Raw genomic sequence first — 18723 nt, 5'->3', positions numbered from 1 at the left:
TATAGGTTATGTTTTTTGTATTGAATGCGATTGTGTTAATGTAATAGTTTTGACTTGATAATGAAGTATTTTCTTGAACTTGAATCAAAGTTTAACATAAGCCTGTTTTAACCACGTTTATCTCAACCCATATAAGAAAATACAATTATATTTAATGTTATTGACTTCCTTCTTACCAATACCAATTTGATAACTAGGCCTAGGCAAAACAAGAGCAGGCCTAGGCCTATCATTACTATTTAGAACTTATATTTTGTTGAACATGATCGGGGACAAAGCATTTGAATTAATCAAAGAACTGGATAGAAGTAGAGGAAGCTTGTTACCTTTTGATGTAAGTATGAACAATGACTTAATTTTAATAACTCTTGTTGGAAGCTTATCTTAATCATATCATATAGGCTCAAGTTACTTCTCAAATTTGGGCCTGTACTAAGTATTCTTTTTGATCAGGAAACAAGCTGTTCTAGTCTACATTTTTCCCTTGCTTTAAAAAAAGTAAACAAGCCTAGGCCTACATGTATGTTTCCTAATCGATTGTTTCCTAGATTATTGATAAACTTGATTTGCATTGATGTGTGTTGCATTGCAACCACGATTCCCCACCACTGTTTGGAGAGGGAGATATCAGTATGGTAGTGTCAGTGTCTCAATTATTTATGTAAAACAGCAAGCAGCCAAATTACAGAAAGACACCTTAATTTTTACAAGATGGCAAATATTGTTTGAATATGAAAGAGCGTCTTAAGATAGGCAAGACTATCATTTCATTTTACTTTGACATTGATCAGTCTTTGTATTTATGAACACCATGGAACTTTATGGATTGAGTACTTCTTAAATAGCCCCAACTCACATCCTAAAAACATTTTAAAACTATTCTATGACATCAATTCAACAACTTTCTTCCCATTGGCGCCAACTTATGAGCGTTATTCGTATGGCCGCTGCAGGCCCGGCGGCTGACTTCCGAGTGCTGCTTGTGTCACCACTACGCAGCGCCACTAGTTATTTAATTATTATTATTTTCCCCCCTTTTTGTTTCTTCTTACTTTTATGATTTTTATAAAAATCTTGCTTCTTGTTTTGCATATTTAGTACTCATTTATTTTTGCGAATAACAAACAAGGTTGTGTTGCCAAGGAAACCAGATATCACCCAAAATCAGCTGCGGTAAGGTAAAACAAACATTTTTTTCTATGTTATTACTTATAAACGTAAACAACTTGTGATTTTTCTATGTAGGGAATCAATTAAACTTTATAACAATAGCCTAGTGTCATTTGGTGACTGGATTAATCTTGGAATTTGTAAACCAAGTTAACTATAAAAATTTGTTTTTAAAAAGTTTTATATTATAATCTTTATAATATTATTTTACACTTTGACTATCAAATTAATCCCTTTTTTTGTAGACAATTTTACTGTGAACAAAATGGCAAAAGAATTATTAATTTATTACTCAAGGTTTTATTTCTATAACTATTAGAGTAAAAGTCTACATATTCGGTAAAATAAATTGCCGACAGAGGGCACTGAAGGCAGCGCATTAATTCCTTCCCCAATGGGTTAAAGGACTTTTTGTTACTGATATGTCGTCCTTCTAGTATAATTTAAATAATAAGCAATATCCCCAATCCAATTCACTAGGGGACACGTTGGATCCAACATGGTTAATCATCAGGAGAAAAGTGTAATTAGCCCGTAAGAATGGGAAATTCATACAAAATCTAGGATTTAGCCTATATCTCCCGAATATTGAAATATTGTTACGAAATAGGGGATATATCACTGAACTACAGATATATAGTCAATACCAACCTAACACCCGATGAGACAAGTGTCCCATAAAGAAATCATCCGCTTCGTAAACTTCCACCAGAGCTCATAATTTACTTTGGGTGGGCCTCTCCTACATTTAGGTTATCTCCTCAGTTGCAACCAGATCCTATCTAGATGAGATTTGTCCCCTTGGTTTACAATGTTGCCTATTGACCAGAGTGACAATGCCACAGACCTCTTGGCCACCTATCAGTCCTAAGGGTCTACCACACCAACAAAAGTGGTAAACCTCAAGCCCAAGTGTAGAAATCCTAAGTTTGCATCCTAGGTTGAGATATGTGACAATAGTTATTTGTGTAACTAGTGCGCAAAGTGGCACATTGCTGCAGTATGAGAGAAATGTTTACACACAAGCTGCAGGTGAGTGTGGAAAGTTTCTTGAGTGCAGAAACAGCACTTTGCGCTTGCGTTACACATTATATTTTCCCTGCAGTTACTAAAATACTATAAAACTGATCGTAGTCATACTAACTTTAATTGTTGCCCACTTATTTTCAAGCACACTTGTATTGCATAGCCACCCGAACTGTGGTTTTAAGAATAATCTAAAGTTACCTACCTAGATTATTCATAGCATATTATAATGTGTATAAAATGTTAAGATAGAACATTCTATCTTTAAGTTTGGTACTGGCACTTTTAAAAGTAGTTATTTTAAATTAGGCCTATTTAATGTAGAGTATTTTTACTACCCATCAAAAATGTTTGAAAATTGAGCAATTGAGTAAACTGCCGTATTTTCTTTTTCCAGGATGATCATGTGAGATTGGTGTTTGAAGAAATGAGACTTCTCTGTGAGCAGATTTCAGAGGCAATGTGAGTATAAAGAAGAAATTAATAATAGGCAACAGAAGTTGAATGTTTAAAACTTTGTATTTTTTGCTGATTAAATAATAGTGCAAAATAATTTTGTATCTGAAATCCAATCACAAGGGGTTTAAAATTTTTTTTCGTGATCATAATAAAGATGATCACCGGAAATGTTCATGATTTTGCAGCTGAAGACAATGATGTCTCCAGGATCACAGTTGTTAATGAATTTGCCACGATCACGGGGAGATTTTTGTGGCGGGAGATGATGTGCTTGCAATGGCAGAAAATGTTGATTTTATTGCTATGGCGGGTGACAATGATGATGTACCTGCGATCAGGGTAGATTGACAATAGTGCCTTAATCACGGATTAGGCCCTATTATTGTGATGTTTCCTTCATTTTCTTTCTATATAGGCTAATTTTTGAACCCCCAATCTTGATGACTGCGGAGGAGAAGAACAGCAGTAAGCAGTAAGTAAGCAGTAGTAAGTAATTTATAAACTGTCTTGAGTAATTATTTAATATTTTTTTAGGAATTCTACAACTGACGCAGATGCTAATGAAATCTTTCCTGAAGTAAAATTAGAAAAGGCTGCTTTGGAGAGGAATCAGCGATGCCTTCTTGCTTACCTGTAAGATGAAATTATTAATATAGCCTAACTGAAACAATCTATAATAGGTACTAAAAAGTAGTAACAAATAAACACATAAAAAGTAATCTAATCTCTGTATTTCTTTATGAATATTGAATGACTACTAAGGCACTAAACTATGAATTTATTATTTTTAAGAATAGGTAGTGATGTAACAAATAAATATTTTAATCGGAAAGCAACATCTAATGTTTATTTCATCAATGGCAAAAAAAAATTATTGTTTAGTAATTTTCTTAACAAAAATTAGTCGAGTGTCTTTTGTCCAATCAATGACAGGTCCAATCTTGCATCATTTAAATAAAAAATCTATCAACCCTATATTCATACAGCTAGCGGCAAAATGATCTGACGGTTTTCTTTGCCGCCCTGTCAAGTGAGTGAGAGGCGGAGGCTGGTGGGAATTGGGGCGTTACAAAGCCTACATGCAGACATATTTAGTAGCCATGGAGCTGTGGACAGCTGAGTACCATGCATTTGTATGGGAAGTGTTTTTTTAAAGTAGCAATTCGTGTAGCTGTTCAGCGGCAGTACCGTAGACATTTCAATGTTTCAATGTGGGTCCAAGGGGAAAAGTCTTAACTCAAAACACCATTCTGCTGTGGGTAGGTTACTTCAGAGCTACTAATATAGCATTGAAAAAAAGTCAACAGGCTGTCCAAGGTCAGCTCAGACAACAGAGAGCGCCGAGAGAGTGAGATAAGCTGTGGATGTTAGTCCTCAGCAGCCTAAACGTAAATAAGCTGCAGCTCTGCACTTGTCTGGCTGCACAGGAGAAGAGTATTACAATACGATCTGCATTTTCATTCATACAAAATGGCAATCGTGCAACTGCAACAGTTGAAGCCCGGTGGTTATGCAAAGCGCATCTCTTTTTCAGAACAATTAGTGATTGATTTTCTTACACGTGACAAAGTTGCCATTATGAATCACACTTTCAATCACACCACATAGTCTTTCTCACTCTCTTTAGTTTTACACCACGTAGTCAGATTTTAGTTTCAATGCTGAACTAGTAGCTCTAAAGTTACCCACCTACAGCAAAATGGTGTTTCGAGTTGGGACTTTTCTTCTTTGACCCACATTGAAACGTGTACTGAACAGCTACACAGGAATTGCCACTTTTAAAAACACTTCTACTACAAAGTCATGGTGCTCAGCTGTCCCACGGCTCCGTGGCTACTAAAAATGACCACACGTTGGCTTTGTAACGCCTCTATTACCACCACCCTCCGCCACTCACTCGCTTGACAGGGCGGCAAAGAAAACCGTCAGATCATTTTGCTGCTCCCTGTATATTCAGGGTGGGACAGGGAAGTATCCTTAATTTTGAAGGTACATTTAAAGACAACCAAAAATGTTAGAACCAAACTTTATATTGGGATTTAAAGGTTACATCCGGGAGTTTATTTTAATATAACTTTTACTTGGTTTTAAACAGCATATCCTGCGAGTGGTGTCCCTAATCTTAAATGCACTGCTGTTTTCTGGTTCTGGAGTTCATCATAACTCTGTAAAGCATTTGTTGTGGAATGTGGCCAACTTCAATGAGAATTGCATCCTTCAAGGCATCTAGGGTCCTCTTGTGAACTACCATAGGCTTAGCATCATTCCAATAGAGCATATTCTGCTTATTTACGGCCCCAGAAAATGGAAGTGTGCCTCACCACTAAACAAAACCCGAGCAACATGAGACAGACCCGCAGTTAAGATTTCACATGCCTGCATTCGTTGTTGCCAGTCCCGTTATGTGAGTTCATGAGCAAACCAACTACCATCTTGTGTAGATGGAGGTGTAGGTCCTCATGGAGAATACGAGGCACAGTATGATTAGACAACGCCAGCGCGGATGCATGCTAACAAGCAGAACGTTGAGGAGACTTGCAAAATTGATCTTCTGACAAGGTCAATGTTTTCAGGAATTTGGACGGTTCTTTGAGCTCCAAATATCCTTCCCAATACACCACCCTTACACAGAAGTACTTCACCCACACTAAAATGTAACAGATTTGCGGCAGGCCATCCGATAACAAGTTCGCAGCGCACTCTAGCTGCACAGCAACAATAGACAGATAAAAAAAAAATAATGTTGAGATTGTAGCTCAACGGATTGAGTTATCAAATAATTAAATAACTTACGTCATCAATCCATAAATTGCTGTGGAGTACGCTTTTCAACCATCAGGTCATCCTCAGCTCCACTGTCACTAGGTTGAATCTGTTTCTATGTTGCTTTGATTTTGTAGCAACAACGTCGATATATCGAATAAATAGGCTAAACACATTTTACATTCATCACACATACACGACACGTACGAAACATTTAAATAACGATAAAACTATGATTATAACACTGTGCGCACGGCTGGACGGGATCAGGTTTGTGGCTACAACAACAAGGTTTGAGTGTAGCCGCAAACCTGAGCCCGTCCAGCCGTGCGCACGGCGTTATAATCATAGTTTTATCGTTATTTAAATGTTTCGTACGTGTCGTGTATGTGTGATGAATGTAAAATGTGTTTAGCCTATTTATTCGCTTATATCGACGTTGTTGCTACAAAATCAAAGCAACATAGAAACAGATTCAACCAAGTGACAGTGAAGCTGAGGATGACCTGATGGTTGAAACGCGTACTCCACAGCAATTTATGGATTGATGATGTAAGTTATTTAATTATAAAAAAAAAATACATCTTGAGTGCAAAAGCACATTGCTCACTCAAACTGGCTTGTCTACCACTGAAAGTGATATTGTAAAAAAAATCCCAAAGCATCAGTGTCTTGATCCTAACCCCATTCCTCCAGCACACCCCCACTACTCACAGTGCAGTCTTAAAAGAAGGGATATGTCCCTGCCCCACCCTGTATTATTGAGTTTTTACTTTCTCCCCCTATACCATAGTATATGGAGAAAGTATTGTTTTCGTCAACATTTTCGAGTTTGAGTTTTGAGTGGATATATTCGTTTTGGGTCCCCCTGGACCCAAAAAAGTGGTTTTCGAAGTGATGTCTGTGTGTCTGGATGAATACAGAGCTAGGGACTACACCTGTGGTCCGATTTCGATGAAATTTGGTATGTAGGTTCTAATCCATGGTATCTCCAGGCGTTTTTTTTCATTTTTTTGAAATATTGATTTTTAATGGGGATTTTCCCATAAAAAACCGGAAAAATCTGATTTTCTCGAAAATGGCCCCAACGATTTTGATACAAATTTAGTATGATGTAGCCCTTTAAATTCTGAACAAAATGGTACAAATCCCATTTCTGTAAAAATTACGGTTCAAAAGTTATGGTAAATTATGTTATTTTTCCATAAAAACCCCATAAAATAACGAAAAATAGGATTTTAGAAAAAAATCCGGTTTTAATTTATCATAGTATATTATGGTCCTTAAAGTTTTGATAGTTTTTTCATAAAAAAAAAATTAATTTTTAATGGGAATTTTCCCATAAAACCCCATAAAATAACGGAAAAATAGGATTTTCACAAAAACGGCCCAAACGATTTTGAGAAAAATTTGGTATGTTGTAGTCCTTTATATTCTGAACAAAATGGTACAAATCCCATTTCTGTAAAAATTACGGTTCAAAAGTTATTGTAAATTATGTTATTTTCCCATAAAATAACGGAAAAATCTGATTTTCACAAAACTGGCCCGAACGATTTTGATAAAAATTTTGTATGTAGTCCTTTAAATTCTGAACAAAATTGTACTAATCCCAATTCCGTATATTTACTCTCACCGCTTACACATGATAAGGGTTGTTGACAAACTTATGGGAGAAAGTATGTGTCAGAATGCTGATACCGTTTATTTACAGTTGGAACCGAATGCAGCTTATCAGACAAATGCGATGGGAGTTCGGAAGTATTCTGCCACCTGACATTAAAGAAAACTTGAGTGAGTCAGAGGTTTGTACAATTTTCCTACTTATCAGATTTTCATACTTTATATTGAGGGATCTTCTCCTCTTATACAGGGTGTCCCGGAACTATCTACCAATATTTTAGGGCATTGCTCCTGGGTAAGAAACATACCTAAATATCATATTTAAATTGTCCGGAAGTCCTTAGTTACTCACACAGCCGCCATTTTGTTTTTTTCAGTTATTAATTTTTTTTGAAAGAATGGTTAAACATAAGAAATGGAAACTTTGCACAAACATTTATGACAACTAGACAAAGCTACCAAAAAAATATGAAGATTTTTCAAATTCATAAAACAAAATGGCGGCCGTTTAAAATTTTTGTAAAATCAATGGTTTTCGAGTTATTTAAGAAACAAAATTTTAAACGGCCGCCATTTTGTTTTATGAATTTGAAAAATCTTCAAAATTTTTTGGTAGCTTTGTCAAGTGTGCCAAGTTTCCATTTCGTATGTTTAACCATTCTTTAGCAAAAAATTAATAACTGAAAAAAACAAAATGGCGGCTGTGTGAGTAACTAAGGACTTCCGGACAATTTAAATATGATATTTAGGTATGTTTCTTACCCGGAAGCAATGCCCTAAAATATTGGTAGAGAGTTCCGGGACACCCTGTATAAGAGAAATTATTTTTTAAATGTCAAATTTTTTTTAGTTTAAATTTTATTTGGAAATACAGTATAAATTTTGGGCCCCCCTGAAGTCTGAGCCCAAAAAGTGGTTTTCAAAGGAGTGTGTCTGTATGTGTACAGAGCTACAGACTACACCTCTGTGGTCCTTTTTAGTAAATAATTACTGTTAATTACTAATTTCATATACTATATATGTCCATTGATTAATCTTTTATATTTCTGCTGTATAATCTATTTATTAAGATTAACTATCACATGTTTTTAATATTGTTAATATGATGAAGCAAATGGTAAATAAAGTTACCATTGAAATGTTGTACTGAAAAACTGACTATTCTTATTTGACTAGAATAATTGACAATATAATATTGGTTGATATTATAAGGCCTTATCTTAGCAATCCTGTTTTATTGATACCAAATTAATTTTGGGCCCGAAGGTCCATCATCAGTCGGAATCTAGTAGACCAAATTTTATCTATATTAGAATCCACCCGTTGGGTTTTGTAGAAAATTTCACAACATTTAAGACAATACAAGTCATAGTCATATAACCTGCAATCCCGATGATTTTGACAGTTGCTCGCAACAGGTTCTCTAACCAAAGTGAGGTTATCTGACACTATAAAAACCATGGTTTTTAACCCTAATTGTTTTTTTTTTCGTATCGACTAAGACTTGTATTGTCATAAATGTTGTGAAATTTTCTACGAAACCCAACAGGTGGATGACTACACAATACTATCTCTAAATAGAAATCAGCTGGTTCTTCCTGACCCCTTCCTCATCCATCATTGATTCTATTAACTCCTTTTTGGGATTATTTAATTTAGTAAACTATGATTATTCTAGACTAAGCGTTTGTGAAGCCGACCCTGGTTCAACCTTCACTACACCAACACATCCTTCTCGGCTACCAAGCCCATCTTGCGCATGTACCAATCACAAGTAGTGAGGTGACCATCTGGGTCTTTGGTCTCGAGGCTATTAGCATTGACTATTGGATACAGAAGCTATTAGGTTGTGTATGGTTTCTGATCACCACCATTTCAGCAAAGTCACTTGCTAAAACTGATAAAACAGTTTTGAGTTGATAAAACAGTTTTCAGATTTTTGTCCACACAATTTATAACATTACTAAATTTCAGATCAGATGGTTCAACAATTACACTAAATCTCTGGCAAAGTACATGAAATCTTTGGGAAACAATTATGGATTGAACCTTACACAGGACATAAAGCCTCCAAAATCACTCTATGTAGAGGTAAGAGAAACTTTTTACAATATAGCAGTGAGCCATACTTAAGTAGTTTATCGAAAATGTTTTAAACTAAAATAATGTGAATTTTCAACATAATCTGTTATATCCCTGTATAAATACAGATTGTATATTTTTTTTGGCAGAGGGTTATCCCTCTTATTTACTTAGCTAAATTGAGTATTTTTACATTGGATAAACATGTAAATCCATCCCCGAAATTCTCATGTGATATCTAGAGCCATATGACAGTTTTATATGGCAACTTCCAACATGTAAATGTGAAGGGAACGCATATTTTAAGGTTCTAGACAGAATCTTATCTGCTTTCAAACTATTTCCGAATTTATTTTCACTATCACATAAACTACAGGCTCCTGGAACTTGGTTGTATGTTTTAAATCCAGATCATTATCATTATGTTGGATTTAGTTTAAGTCCTTTTGTGAACTGCTTGAAACATATTGTAAATTATTGATTGTTGGATGTATCTAAAAGTACATTCTGGCTGACATGTACAAGTTATGTATGTGTCATAGATTATACTAGCGTGAAAACACTTACAATGCACAATTAATTACTGTAAAACCTGTCTTTTCTATAGGCAACAGGGCTTGTAGTCCGGGAAAATAATTAATAAAATAGTTATTTTAACGTTTTGTTATTTATTTTACGAGTTTTTTTCATTTCCATTACTTCCTTAGGTGGTAGCTAGATATCATTAATCGTGTAAGAACTGGTTTACATGGAGATTGAACCGTCCCTTTTATTCTAGGTTAGAAGTTTGATGGACTATGGAAAGCTTGAACTGGAAGACGGAGATGTAATTGTGCTGAAGAAGAACAGTCAACATCTGATCCCGAGGTCGTTGTGTGAGCCTTTGATAAGGCAAGGTGTTCTGGAGCAGATCTCCAGCTGAGGTACCAACTCAGATCCATTTACCTAATCAACTTGTGCTAATGCCTTTCATTACCCTACACTGACTGATACGATGGCTGAAGGCTTGGAGAAATAGAAGGAGCCCTATTCAAATTTAGATCCAGCATAGGTTCACATCATGTGTGCTCACTATTTATTATTCAAACGAGTGTCTGTAAATGTACTGTGATGAAAAGACATCTTTGTATTTTACTATGTTAGTAAATTAAAAGTATGACAGGAACTATCTATTTTTTCAATTTGTGTATAATAAAAAAGTAAAATGTATTATTAGCAATTCTGAATTTTAAGAGAAATAATATTTGTAGTTCAATGTATTTAATTCATTAACAACACTAACCAGTTTCCAGTGATAACTAAAATAGGTACAAAATAACAAAATTGTATTTATTAAATTCAGCCAAAGCCTGCAGACCATACTTGAATGGGAAAAGTAAAAGTTCTGTCCTCACCTAAATCCCAAAAACCGAATCCCTTCTGCTCTATGTTACATCCTCAGCCATCGATTGTAAAAATTTGTGTAACATTTTCAGATTCTATTCTGTAATGATTTTGTGTAGGAAATATTGTACCAATAATATATTTAAAAGAATAAAAGTTTTTACCAAGAATTGTAATACTAAGTGTATTTATTACTCCAATATTTTACTCCAGAATGACATATTAACAACAAAATCTAGCATTAATTTTAGTTTGGAAAATTTTTATAGAAAAATGCCGTTGTATCTATACAACAATTTAAATCCTTTTTGGAGTATCTTCATGTACCAGTTATCTGAAAAAAGTAACACTGTCTTACCACCAAGCATTTAGTAAAACAAATATTTGACTTCCAATAAATACTTTTCCGTTACCTCATCTAATAAAAGGATCAATTGATTAGAAAACAATAGTTTCACAGATTAAATAAACTCTGTAGTCTATATAGGTTGTGCCTACTTTCCGCCCTGGATAAGGTAGGGACTTCCACTGATGCTTAGTGATTACAATTAGCACTTGGTATTGAGTCGAATATTGCGGATGGTAGAGTGGTTGGAGGTTTTGTTGTGGTTCGGCGAGTTGGTAAGACTGACAACTTTTAAAATGAGGGTAAAAGAAATGTTGAACATTTCAAAAATTCAGGTACAATAGAGATATAATATGGTTGAGAAAATCACTGAGTCAAGGTACAAAGGGGGTTTCAATGTAGACAAAGACAAAAAGGGTGATAAAAATTACTCTCAGAAGCAACAGAGTTTTCATGTGTTTATTTCTAAGTACATAACAGTATTCAATATTAACTGTACATCAACAGTTCTTGTAATAAATAGTTTATTACACCTTCCTACATTTTATTAAAATAGCAGGTTTAGAGAGGATATCTACAATTTCTCTTTGGATGGATATGAAATATACAATTTATTTTTACATATACACATTTTGATAAGACATTTGTGGCTACAACAACTCATCGTGCCAACCGAGATATACATAGTACATTCAGTAATAACATAAAAACAAAGATAAAATATTCATACAAAAATAAACAATATGTGCAGTTTTGGTCTTTTTGATTTGCTTATTAATTGATATACAAATGTGTGGAAAATATAAATATGTATCTTTTAATGCTAAAAATATTTAAAAGAATACATTTTAAAATTGAAAGTACACCCAATATCACAAAATTAATTTAAATAACTACAATTAGGCTCAAAATTACATTTTTTGTTTTTAAGTAGACAATTATGTTCTCAAGATTTATTCCAAATTCACTTATTGACTGTGTACTTAATTATTATTCAAATTGTCCATAACGGCCATGTCTAAAATAAACATGCTGTTATACGGTTCCACAACATGATTAAACAAAGTTAAAAAGTTCCCTAAAAATAAGACACAATTTGTTAGGTTGCTAAGAATAATAGATATACATTTAGGTTGCGTTTACACTAAGCCAGTTGGCAGACAGGCTAGTTGCCTCATATAACTTAAAATACACTAGAGGCTTACTGGCCTCGTGTAAACACGGCTTAATAGATAGACCTGATCATGACTGTTAAAAGTAAATGTAGGGATTGTAAGGAACGTTTTAAAGCTGAAAACTTTACTGTCACTTAAGCCTCGTTTTGCATTAAGTTCTATCATTTTATTTAGCGTAACAAAATATTTCAAGCCAGCGAGCACAAGAATATTAGCTTTTACAGCTTACATACGGAAAGTAAATAAAAGAAACTTCCTATAAAAACATATGATTTTGATTGGACACTCCAATCATCATCAGACACAATAGGCGAAATTGATCACCTCTTACCATCTTTTTTTATATTTACCGTCTTGTGAGTAACAGTATAAGCGTAAATATATGTTTTAAGTGTTATAAGACGTTTCTTTTATTTACTTTCCGTAAATTTAATAACACGTACAATGCTGATCAAGAAGTTATTTAGCTTATATATAAACTTTTTTTATACTGTAGCAAAAATAGCTATCAATACATGCATTGAGGGGCTAAGTAGTTTTTTTCTCCCTGGGGTAATAAAATAATCAAGATGAAGTAAGTTATTTTTATGGCTGATTTTGTCTGTTTATTCAGCCAAGAAAATATACCCCTTTTCCAATTTAGAATTTCACTTAAAATGGTTTACAATACCTGCATATAGTAATCCTTTGTTGCTGATTTAGGCAACTAGTTTCGGTTCTTGTTTTGAACCATCTTCAGGCCTCAAGGTGTCAAGTGATCACTTCATTCGAAGGTTGTTAACAGTCTAGACTTTACCTCAGCCCGGTCATGATCGTTTGTCAATGTCCCTTCATGTTTTTTGTAATGTGTGTCCGTTCCGTGTATCGTGTTTTGTATATGTTTTATTTATTGAACTCTGTTAACGACCTTCGAATGAAGTGATCACTTGACACCTTGAGGCCTGAAGATGGTTCAAAACAAGAACCGAAACTAGTTGCCTAAATCAGCAACAAAGGATTACTATATGCAGGTATTGTAAACCATTTTAAGTATAATACAGTAATCCGGAGGCTAAACAACTATTTTTAAAATGTAGAATTTCAGTAAAAAATATTATTAATTGTTTACTATGTAACAGTAACAGCTGTTCTTATAGCAAAAAAGGAGAACTATTTTGGGAGCTATTAGTGAATTTCCCATGTAGGGAATATCAGCAATTTTTCCATATAGGGAATAAGCTATTACCGTAGGTATCATGGTATGACCCGGGAAAATTTTTATTTGATGTCCCCAGAGGCTACACCATCCGATCAAATTTATAGGTTTGATTGGAAAGAGCTTATTGCCTGAGAATTACAGAGACAAAGGACAGGATAAGCAGGCTTATCTTGACAATTTTTAAGGCAAGGTTCAAATTTATATCCGTTAGCAAGATAACTCGTGTAGAAATCATCTGATTTTGATGAAATTTGTAAACCAACATTTATTCAAATGTTCGCAAAACAGCATGATCGGACTATGAGAACAAGGTTTTTGAGGTAATTTAGTATTTAAATGTGATCAGGAGGCTAAAATTCAATATAATGAAGTTATCTAATGTTTTAATCGACTTTCTTCTGTTCTGAAACAACATGTAGTAGTAGCCTATGCTGACTACGGTAGTAGTAGCTTACTATAGACTTTCTATTCTTCTGTTCTTTATGTGATTTATTGTTGTACAGTTTTTATTACTGAACCAAGGTTAATGACTTAACATATCACCATTGTGCAATACTATTATTTGTATTTTGATGATGTAAATGCAAATAGGGAGTCTACTGTACCTCAGTCGTTATACTTCAACTCAGGATGAAAAGAGTCACTTTAGGCTACTACTATTTTATTCCATGCAGCTTTTGAAATATTTGCAAAAATCATTCGTGACATTTGTTTCTATATAAATTAATAATAAAACAGTGATCTTATAAACTAATCCATTGAAAGGAAGTGAGCTGTTAGGTTAGACCAGTGTGAATATCGACATTGACTTTGTTATTGCAAGAAGACTTCCCAACCTCCAGTAAAATCTGCATTCATGTGTGAATTTATTTATTTTTCATTTTTTATGTGTGGTTCATCTTGGTTATGTTTGAGGGTGCTGCACTAAATGTTTCCCTCTTCTTTAAGGGGTCCATTTTTACAATCGTTGTTTTATTCATTAGGCTATACCTAAAATTTACTATAAAAAATCTTTAAAATTGTTCAAACAACAAAGAAACAAGTTGTAAACAATAGTTTGCCTTCCACCTAAACCGGACAAAACTAACCAGAATTTTGTCTTCAGTTCATCTATAAGGACGATAAAATATTGTAATATATTACATTGAGCACCTAGAACTATTGACTATGGATACACAGCAATCACATTGCCACATTTAAGCCAGTTTTAACATAAAAGGTAGTTGAATAGCGCCGCTGACAGTGTACTTGTGTTAAATAGTGTTGTGTTTTACACACCAACTTTTAAGCTAAACTAACAACCATACATCAAAATATAAAAGAAAAAGTAAACATTTCTTAAGATACACACACACAGAGAGAGGCCCAATATTTAACTACACTCAATTGAGCTATATGCGGTTTGTTTTATTAAAAGAAAAAAGTTAACTTTTGTCTGAATAACAACTTTATATAGCTAAATTCAAACGAAAAGTCTATCTACTTGTGTATCCAAAGTCAATGATGTATCTTGACATTTAAAACCGTGTCAATGAAAATATAAGATGTAGGACAAGGATAGTTAACACTTCATTTCTAAATAATTTGAAAGAATACAGGACAGTGGCAAATTAGAAAAGATAAGGCTAAAATACCAATAGTACAACAATACCAGATAATCACTAAAAAATTTGAAAACTTTGATTCGGATACAATTGATACTTTATCATTGGACTAATTACAACAAAGTGATAATATCTGAGTTTTGGAATGCTCCCTCAAAAAAACAAATGTAAAGTTCCTCTAGCATTTATTACACTAATATAAATGAAAAATAAAATAAGTAGGCAGTAATTACTAAACTAAGCCAGAAAATTTGTTGAACTCAAATTAATAAAATAAAATAGTTTAAACTGAGCCAAATTAAGTGAAGAACTTTAAAAAAGTAATCATGTAACTTACTTTTTATTTTTCATCCGTCCGTACTGTTGCAACACACAGTATCCCACTACAGTGGATCAAAACCGTTCCTTTGGAACCAAGAAGATCCGTTTTAGCGCTGATATCCTTATGTCATTTTGCCAATATGTGTTAAGTGTTGGTGGCAACTTCAAACTCATTTAACAATTTCACACTTTAAAACATTAATATAAATCATTGTATAAATCAATCGCCCAATCGGTAAAATATGTGGATACATAATTAATTTCCACTTGTATTTAAAGGGACATATTTGTATATTGTACTATCAAATTTCTTGCTAAAAGCAAAGTATAACCAAAGCCATTTTTAATATTTCAGAGATAAAATCATTATAGACTTCTTATAGTCTTCTTTTAGAGCTGTGCTGTACTTATCAGCTTACTGTCATTATTGGTTAGGCAAATATCCCTGACATTACCATAACTTGAGAATCTGTGAACCTGACAAATCGGCAGCGACAATCAGAAATATGATTAAAAACACTCAATTGATCCCAAACAGTCAAAATGATAATCAAACAATCGTAAATATTCAAACCAGATAACAAATAATCGATGTATATTAAAGCTAAAATAACCATAAACATCTTAAAACTCAACAACTAAAATGATTACATATATTTATACACTGCGGCGGATAAAACAAAATATTAACACTGTAAAAAAATAATTTGTACGGCATATATATATATATACGGGTTCCTGTAGATTTTCTCGAGATAAAAATATACAACTCTTACCTATATGCAAAAATAACACTTTGTATAGCGGATGTGGCGAGGTAAGTTCCTAGAATGATGGTGTTACTCTTGGCCGAACCCTTCAGTCTCCTCGATGGCGTAGTTGAGCTTCTCCACCATCTGGTCGTAGCTCTTGTACGGGGGCAGGTCCAGACGGTTGAAACACGTGTGAGATCGGGGCAGCCACGTCTCCTTGCCTACCTTCTCAATGCAGAACCGCTGCGGCCCGTTACTCCCTGAGTGGACAAAGAGTGAATGGCTTCAATAAAAACGTTGAAACTCAATAAAAATTGGATTTAGGCCATGATATTCAAGCAGTTTGTGATCGATAGGTTTAACAGAAGGAAGGTTTACAACCTAACTGACGTAAATAGAAAATACACAAATAAAATAAAGAATTTTTGGAGCTACTTAGCTCCTTCTTTAGTAGTAGTCTTTCTTCTTGAAGGTTGTTTTGGTTGTGGAAGGAGGAAAAAGAACATGCTGTCTACGACTTAATGGTATTGACCAACAACCATAGACAGCATATTCTTTTTCCTCATACAACCAGAACAACCTAAAAGAACACAGTCCGCAACTGAAGAAGGAGCGTATAGCTAGTAGCTCTTAAATTCTATGAGTTTATGTGTTTATTTGTGCATTTTCAAATGCACTTTCAAAATATCCATTGTGGGAATAATCTCTTAATAATTTTTAATTGTAGTAGAATTTTACAAACTTTACTATGGTCAAAAGCTGTCCAATTTTGGTCCAAGACCCGAAAGTCAACATTTTTGACCCAAAGTAAACAAATCTAGTCTTTAGACACTCAATATTAACCTTTATGCATTTTGTACATTTAAATGGACTCCAGCTGATTTTACCAGTCTCTTTCTGTAAATGACAACTTTCTGTCCATCAAGAATACTGAAACCAACTACTCGCTGTGTAGTGTGGTGGGGTCAGACTTACCCATGAGCTCTGCGAAGCCTCCTACAGGCACTCTACATGTGCCTGTCACAAACTGTAGCAACCTCGCTCTCTTCTCACTGTCTGTCTGTCTCACAAACTGCAACAAACACACCACAATCACCAATAACTGCAAATGTTGATTAATTTTACAATTGAGAGATATAGCATATTCTATCCATATATTTAATTCTGTAAGCGAATCGGTCCCCACGAAATATCTTGAGCCAGGAAAAAGCTTAGCATGGCTGTTGAGTATTCATTTTAAAAACTTAAGGTCCAAGGACAGTTAAAAAAAATATCAGAAGTGTAAAAAATTACCCCTGCTCTGCCCCAAGGGCCGTCAAAGATCCAGTCATTTTCTAATGGAAGTAGCATTGCTACAATGTTTCTATTATATATTTTTAAATATACTAGCTGATGTGAAAAAGCTAAAGCTCAGTCTATGCAAGTGTTCTTTGCGTATTTGTTTGTTTATTGATGATAGTGTTCTGTTTATAGGTTAGAATGGTAATGCAGTGTTGAAATGTATTGTGTTAGGGGAAGACCACGACTACAAAGGAGAGTATTTAGGAATGGTGCACAGCTTAAGGAATGGTAAAGGCCAAATTACATTGGAAGTGAAGGGCAGCAATTGCTGCTGAGGGCTCCTAGTTTCATTTTTAAAGAGGTTCAATTGCATGATACATACACAATAACTTTAAAACAACATTTTATGGCATACATTTTTAAAATGGAGACTCATTAAGAATACAGCTAACACCAAAACTAAGTAATAATCCAGCAAGGATGCGTTTATTGTTTCTTAACAGTCTAATTAGATGCATTCGGGCACAAAAACTGCCTCGTAAGTAATAGTAATATACTAGCATTACAATAGGTGTGAGAAAGGATAGGATAAGCAGGCTTACCTTAAGAAATGTAGGCATCCCAGTGGTCTCGAAATATCCAGTGTTTATTTTGTTTTGTGTTTTCTTCTGTGTTCTGTAGTGAATGAAGTGAGATGCCTACATTTCTTAAGGTAAGCCTGCTTATCCTCTCCTTTCTCACACCTATTCTCAAGCAATAAGCCCTTTCTCTCCAAACCTATACTAGCATTACAGCATTTGTAGCGCTCAGTAATATGGCACATATAATCCCAAACCTGCCAGATTATCAAGCGTCATGGTATTCATCAAAATAATTGCACCACAAGTGATGTGTCAAAACTGTGTTCGTAATTTAGGTGCTTGTTGTATATTAAAAACGTATTTTGTGTTTGAAGTGTTAGCCATATAATAACCAAATATGTAGATTATTTCAGGGTCAAGAGTCTAGTTTCTTTCAGTTTTGATTGAAAAATAAACATCTTATAGTTAGTCCACTGCTAATTTTGTGACCTTGAGGTTGGTGTTATGTTTTTGAGATGAAATTTCTTATTTTGGCTATCATTAGTACCTATGTGGGTATTGAGATGGATCAAAATCAAAGTAACAATCCAAGCTGATTGACCTACTGACCTGCCAGAACCAGAGAACCTGCTTGCTGTTCCGCGTGTAGTGTCTGTAGATGGTGTTGCGCTGCCAGTCGTCCACATCAATCTCCTGCATGCCACACAACATCAGCTCCAGTTCCCGCTCATCAAAGTATTTCAGCCACTCGAGCGGCACCACCTCGTTGAAGCCCTCCAGGAATGCCTGCGTCTGGTCCTTGATGCCCCGAGTCATCCGCCACTCAGTCATTAACCTAAGCGTTCATAGTAGTTAGTAGGGGGCAAGTATTGCAGGGTTTTTTTTTACTAGGTCTAGTGGAAAAGTGTATGGACCTTGGTTTTGGCTGAATGTAGAAGTTGAGCTTTAATTAAGTAAAC

At 34.5% G+C, this 18723-nt stretch overlaps 2 protein-coding genes across 2 annotated transcripts in view; one reads left to right on the top strand and one right to left on the bottom strand.

The window, feature by feature from the left end:
* LOC128999456 (DNA replication complex GINS protein PSF1-like) lies at positions 1–10676 on the top strand. The gene is made up of 6 exons (XM_054425991.1): positions 1–334; positions 2594–2658; positions 3190–3288; positions 7133–7223; positions 9016–9132; positions 9902–10676. Exons 1-6 carry the CDS (start codon positions 263–265, stop codon positions 10043–10045), a joined length of 588 nt encoding a protein of 195 aa, XP_054281966.1. The 5' UTR covers positions 1–262; the 3' UTR covers positions 10046–10676.
* LOC128999457 (E3 ubiquitin-protein ligase Su(dx)-like) overlaps positions 3187–18723 on the bottom strand; it is a 47168-nt gene continuing 31631 nt past the window's right edge. Inside the window, exons 15-18 of the mRNA XM_054425992.1 lie at positions 18374–18599; positions 16878–16974; positions 15927–16162; positions 3187–3286 (exon numbers count right to left, since the gene is read on the bottom strand). Coding sequence (XP_054281967.1) covers positions 15990–16162; positions 16878–16974; positions 18374–18599 — 496 coding nt within the window. The 3' untranslated portion in view covers positions 3187–3286; positions 15927–15989. The remainder of the gene's footprint in view (positions 3287–15926; positions 16163–16877; positions 16975–18373; positions 18600–18723) is intronic.

This window comes from Macrosteles quadrilineatus, unplaced genomic scaffold (assembly GCF_028750875.1).
Source record: "Macrosteles quadrilineatus isolate MER2022 unplaced genomic scaffold, UCM_ALF_1.0 Scaffold_8__2_contigs__length_117827958, whole genome shotgun sequence".
NCBI classification, from domain to species: domain Eukaryota; kingdom Metazoa; phylum Arthropoda; class Insecta; order Hemiptera; family Cicadellidae; genus Macrosteles; species Macrosteles quadrilineatus.
The sequence above is the reverse complement of the archived record's forward strand: the minus strand, read 5'-3'. Positions and strand labels throughout refer to the sequence as shown.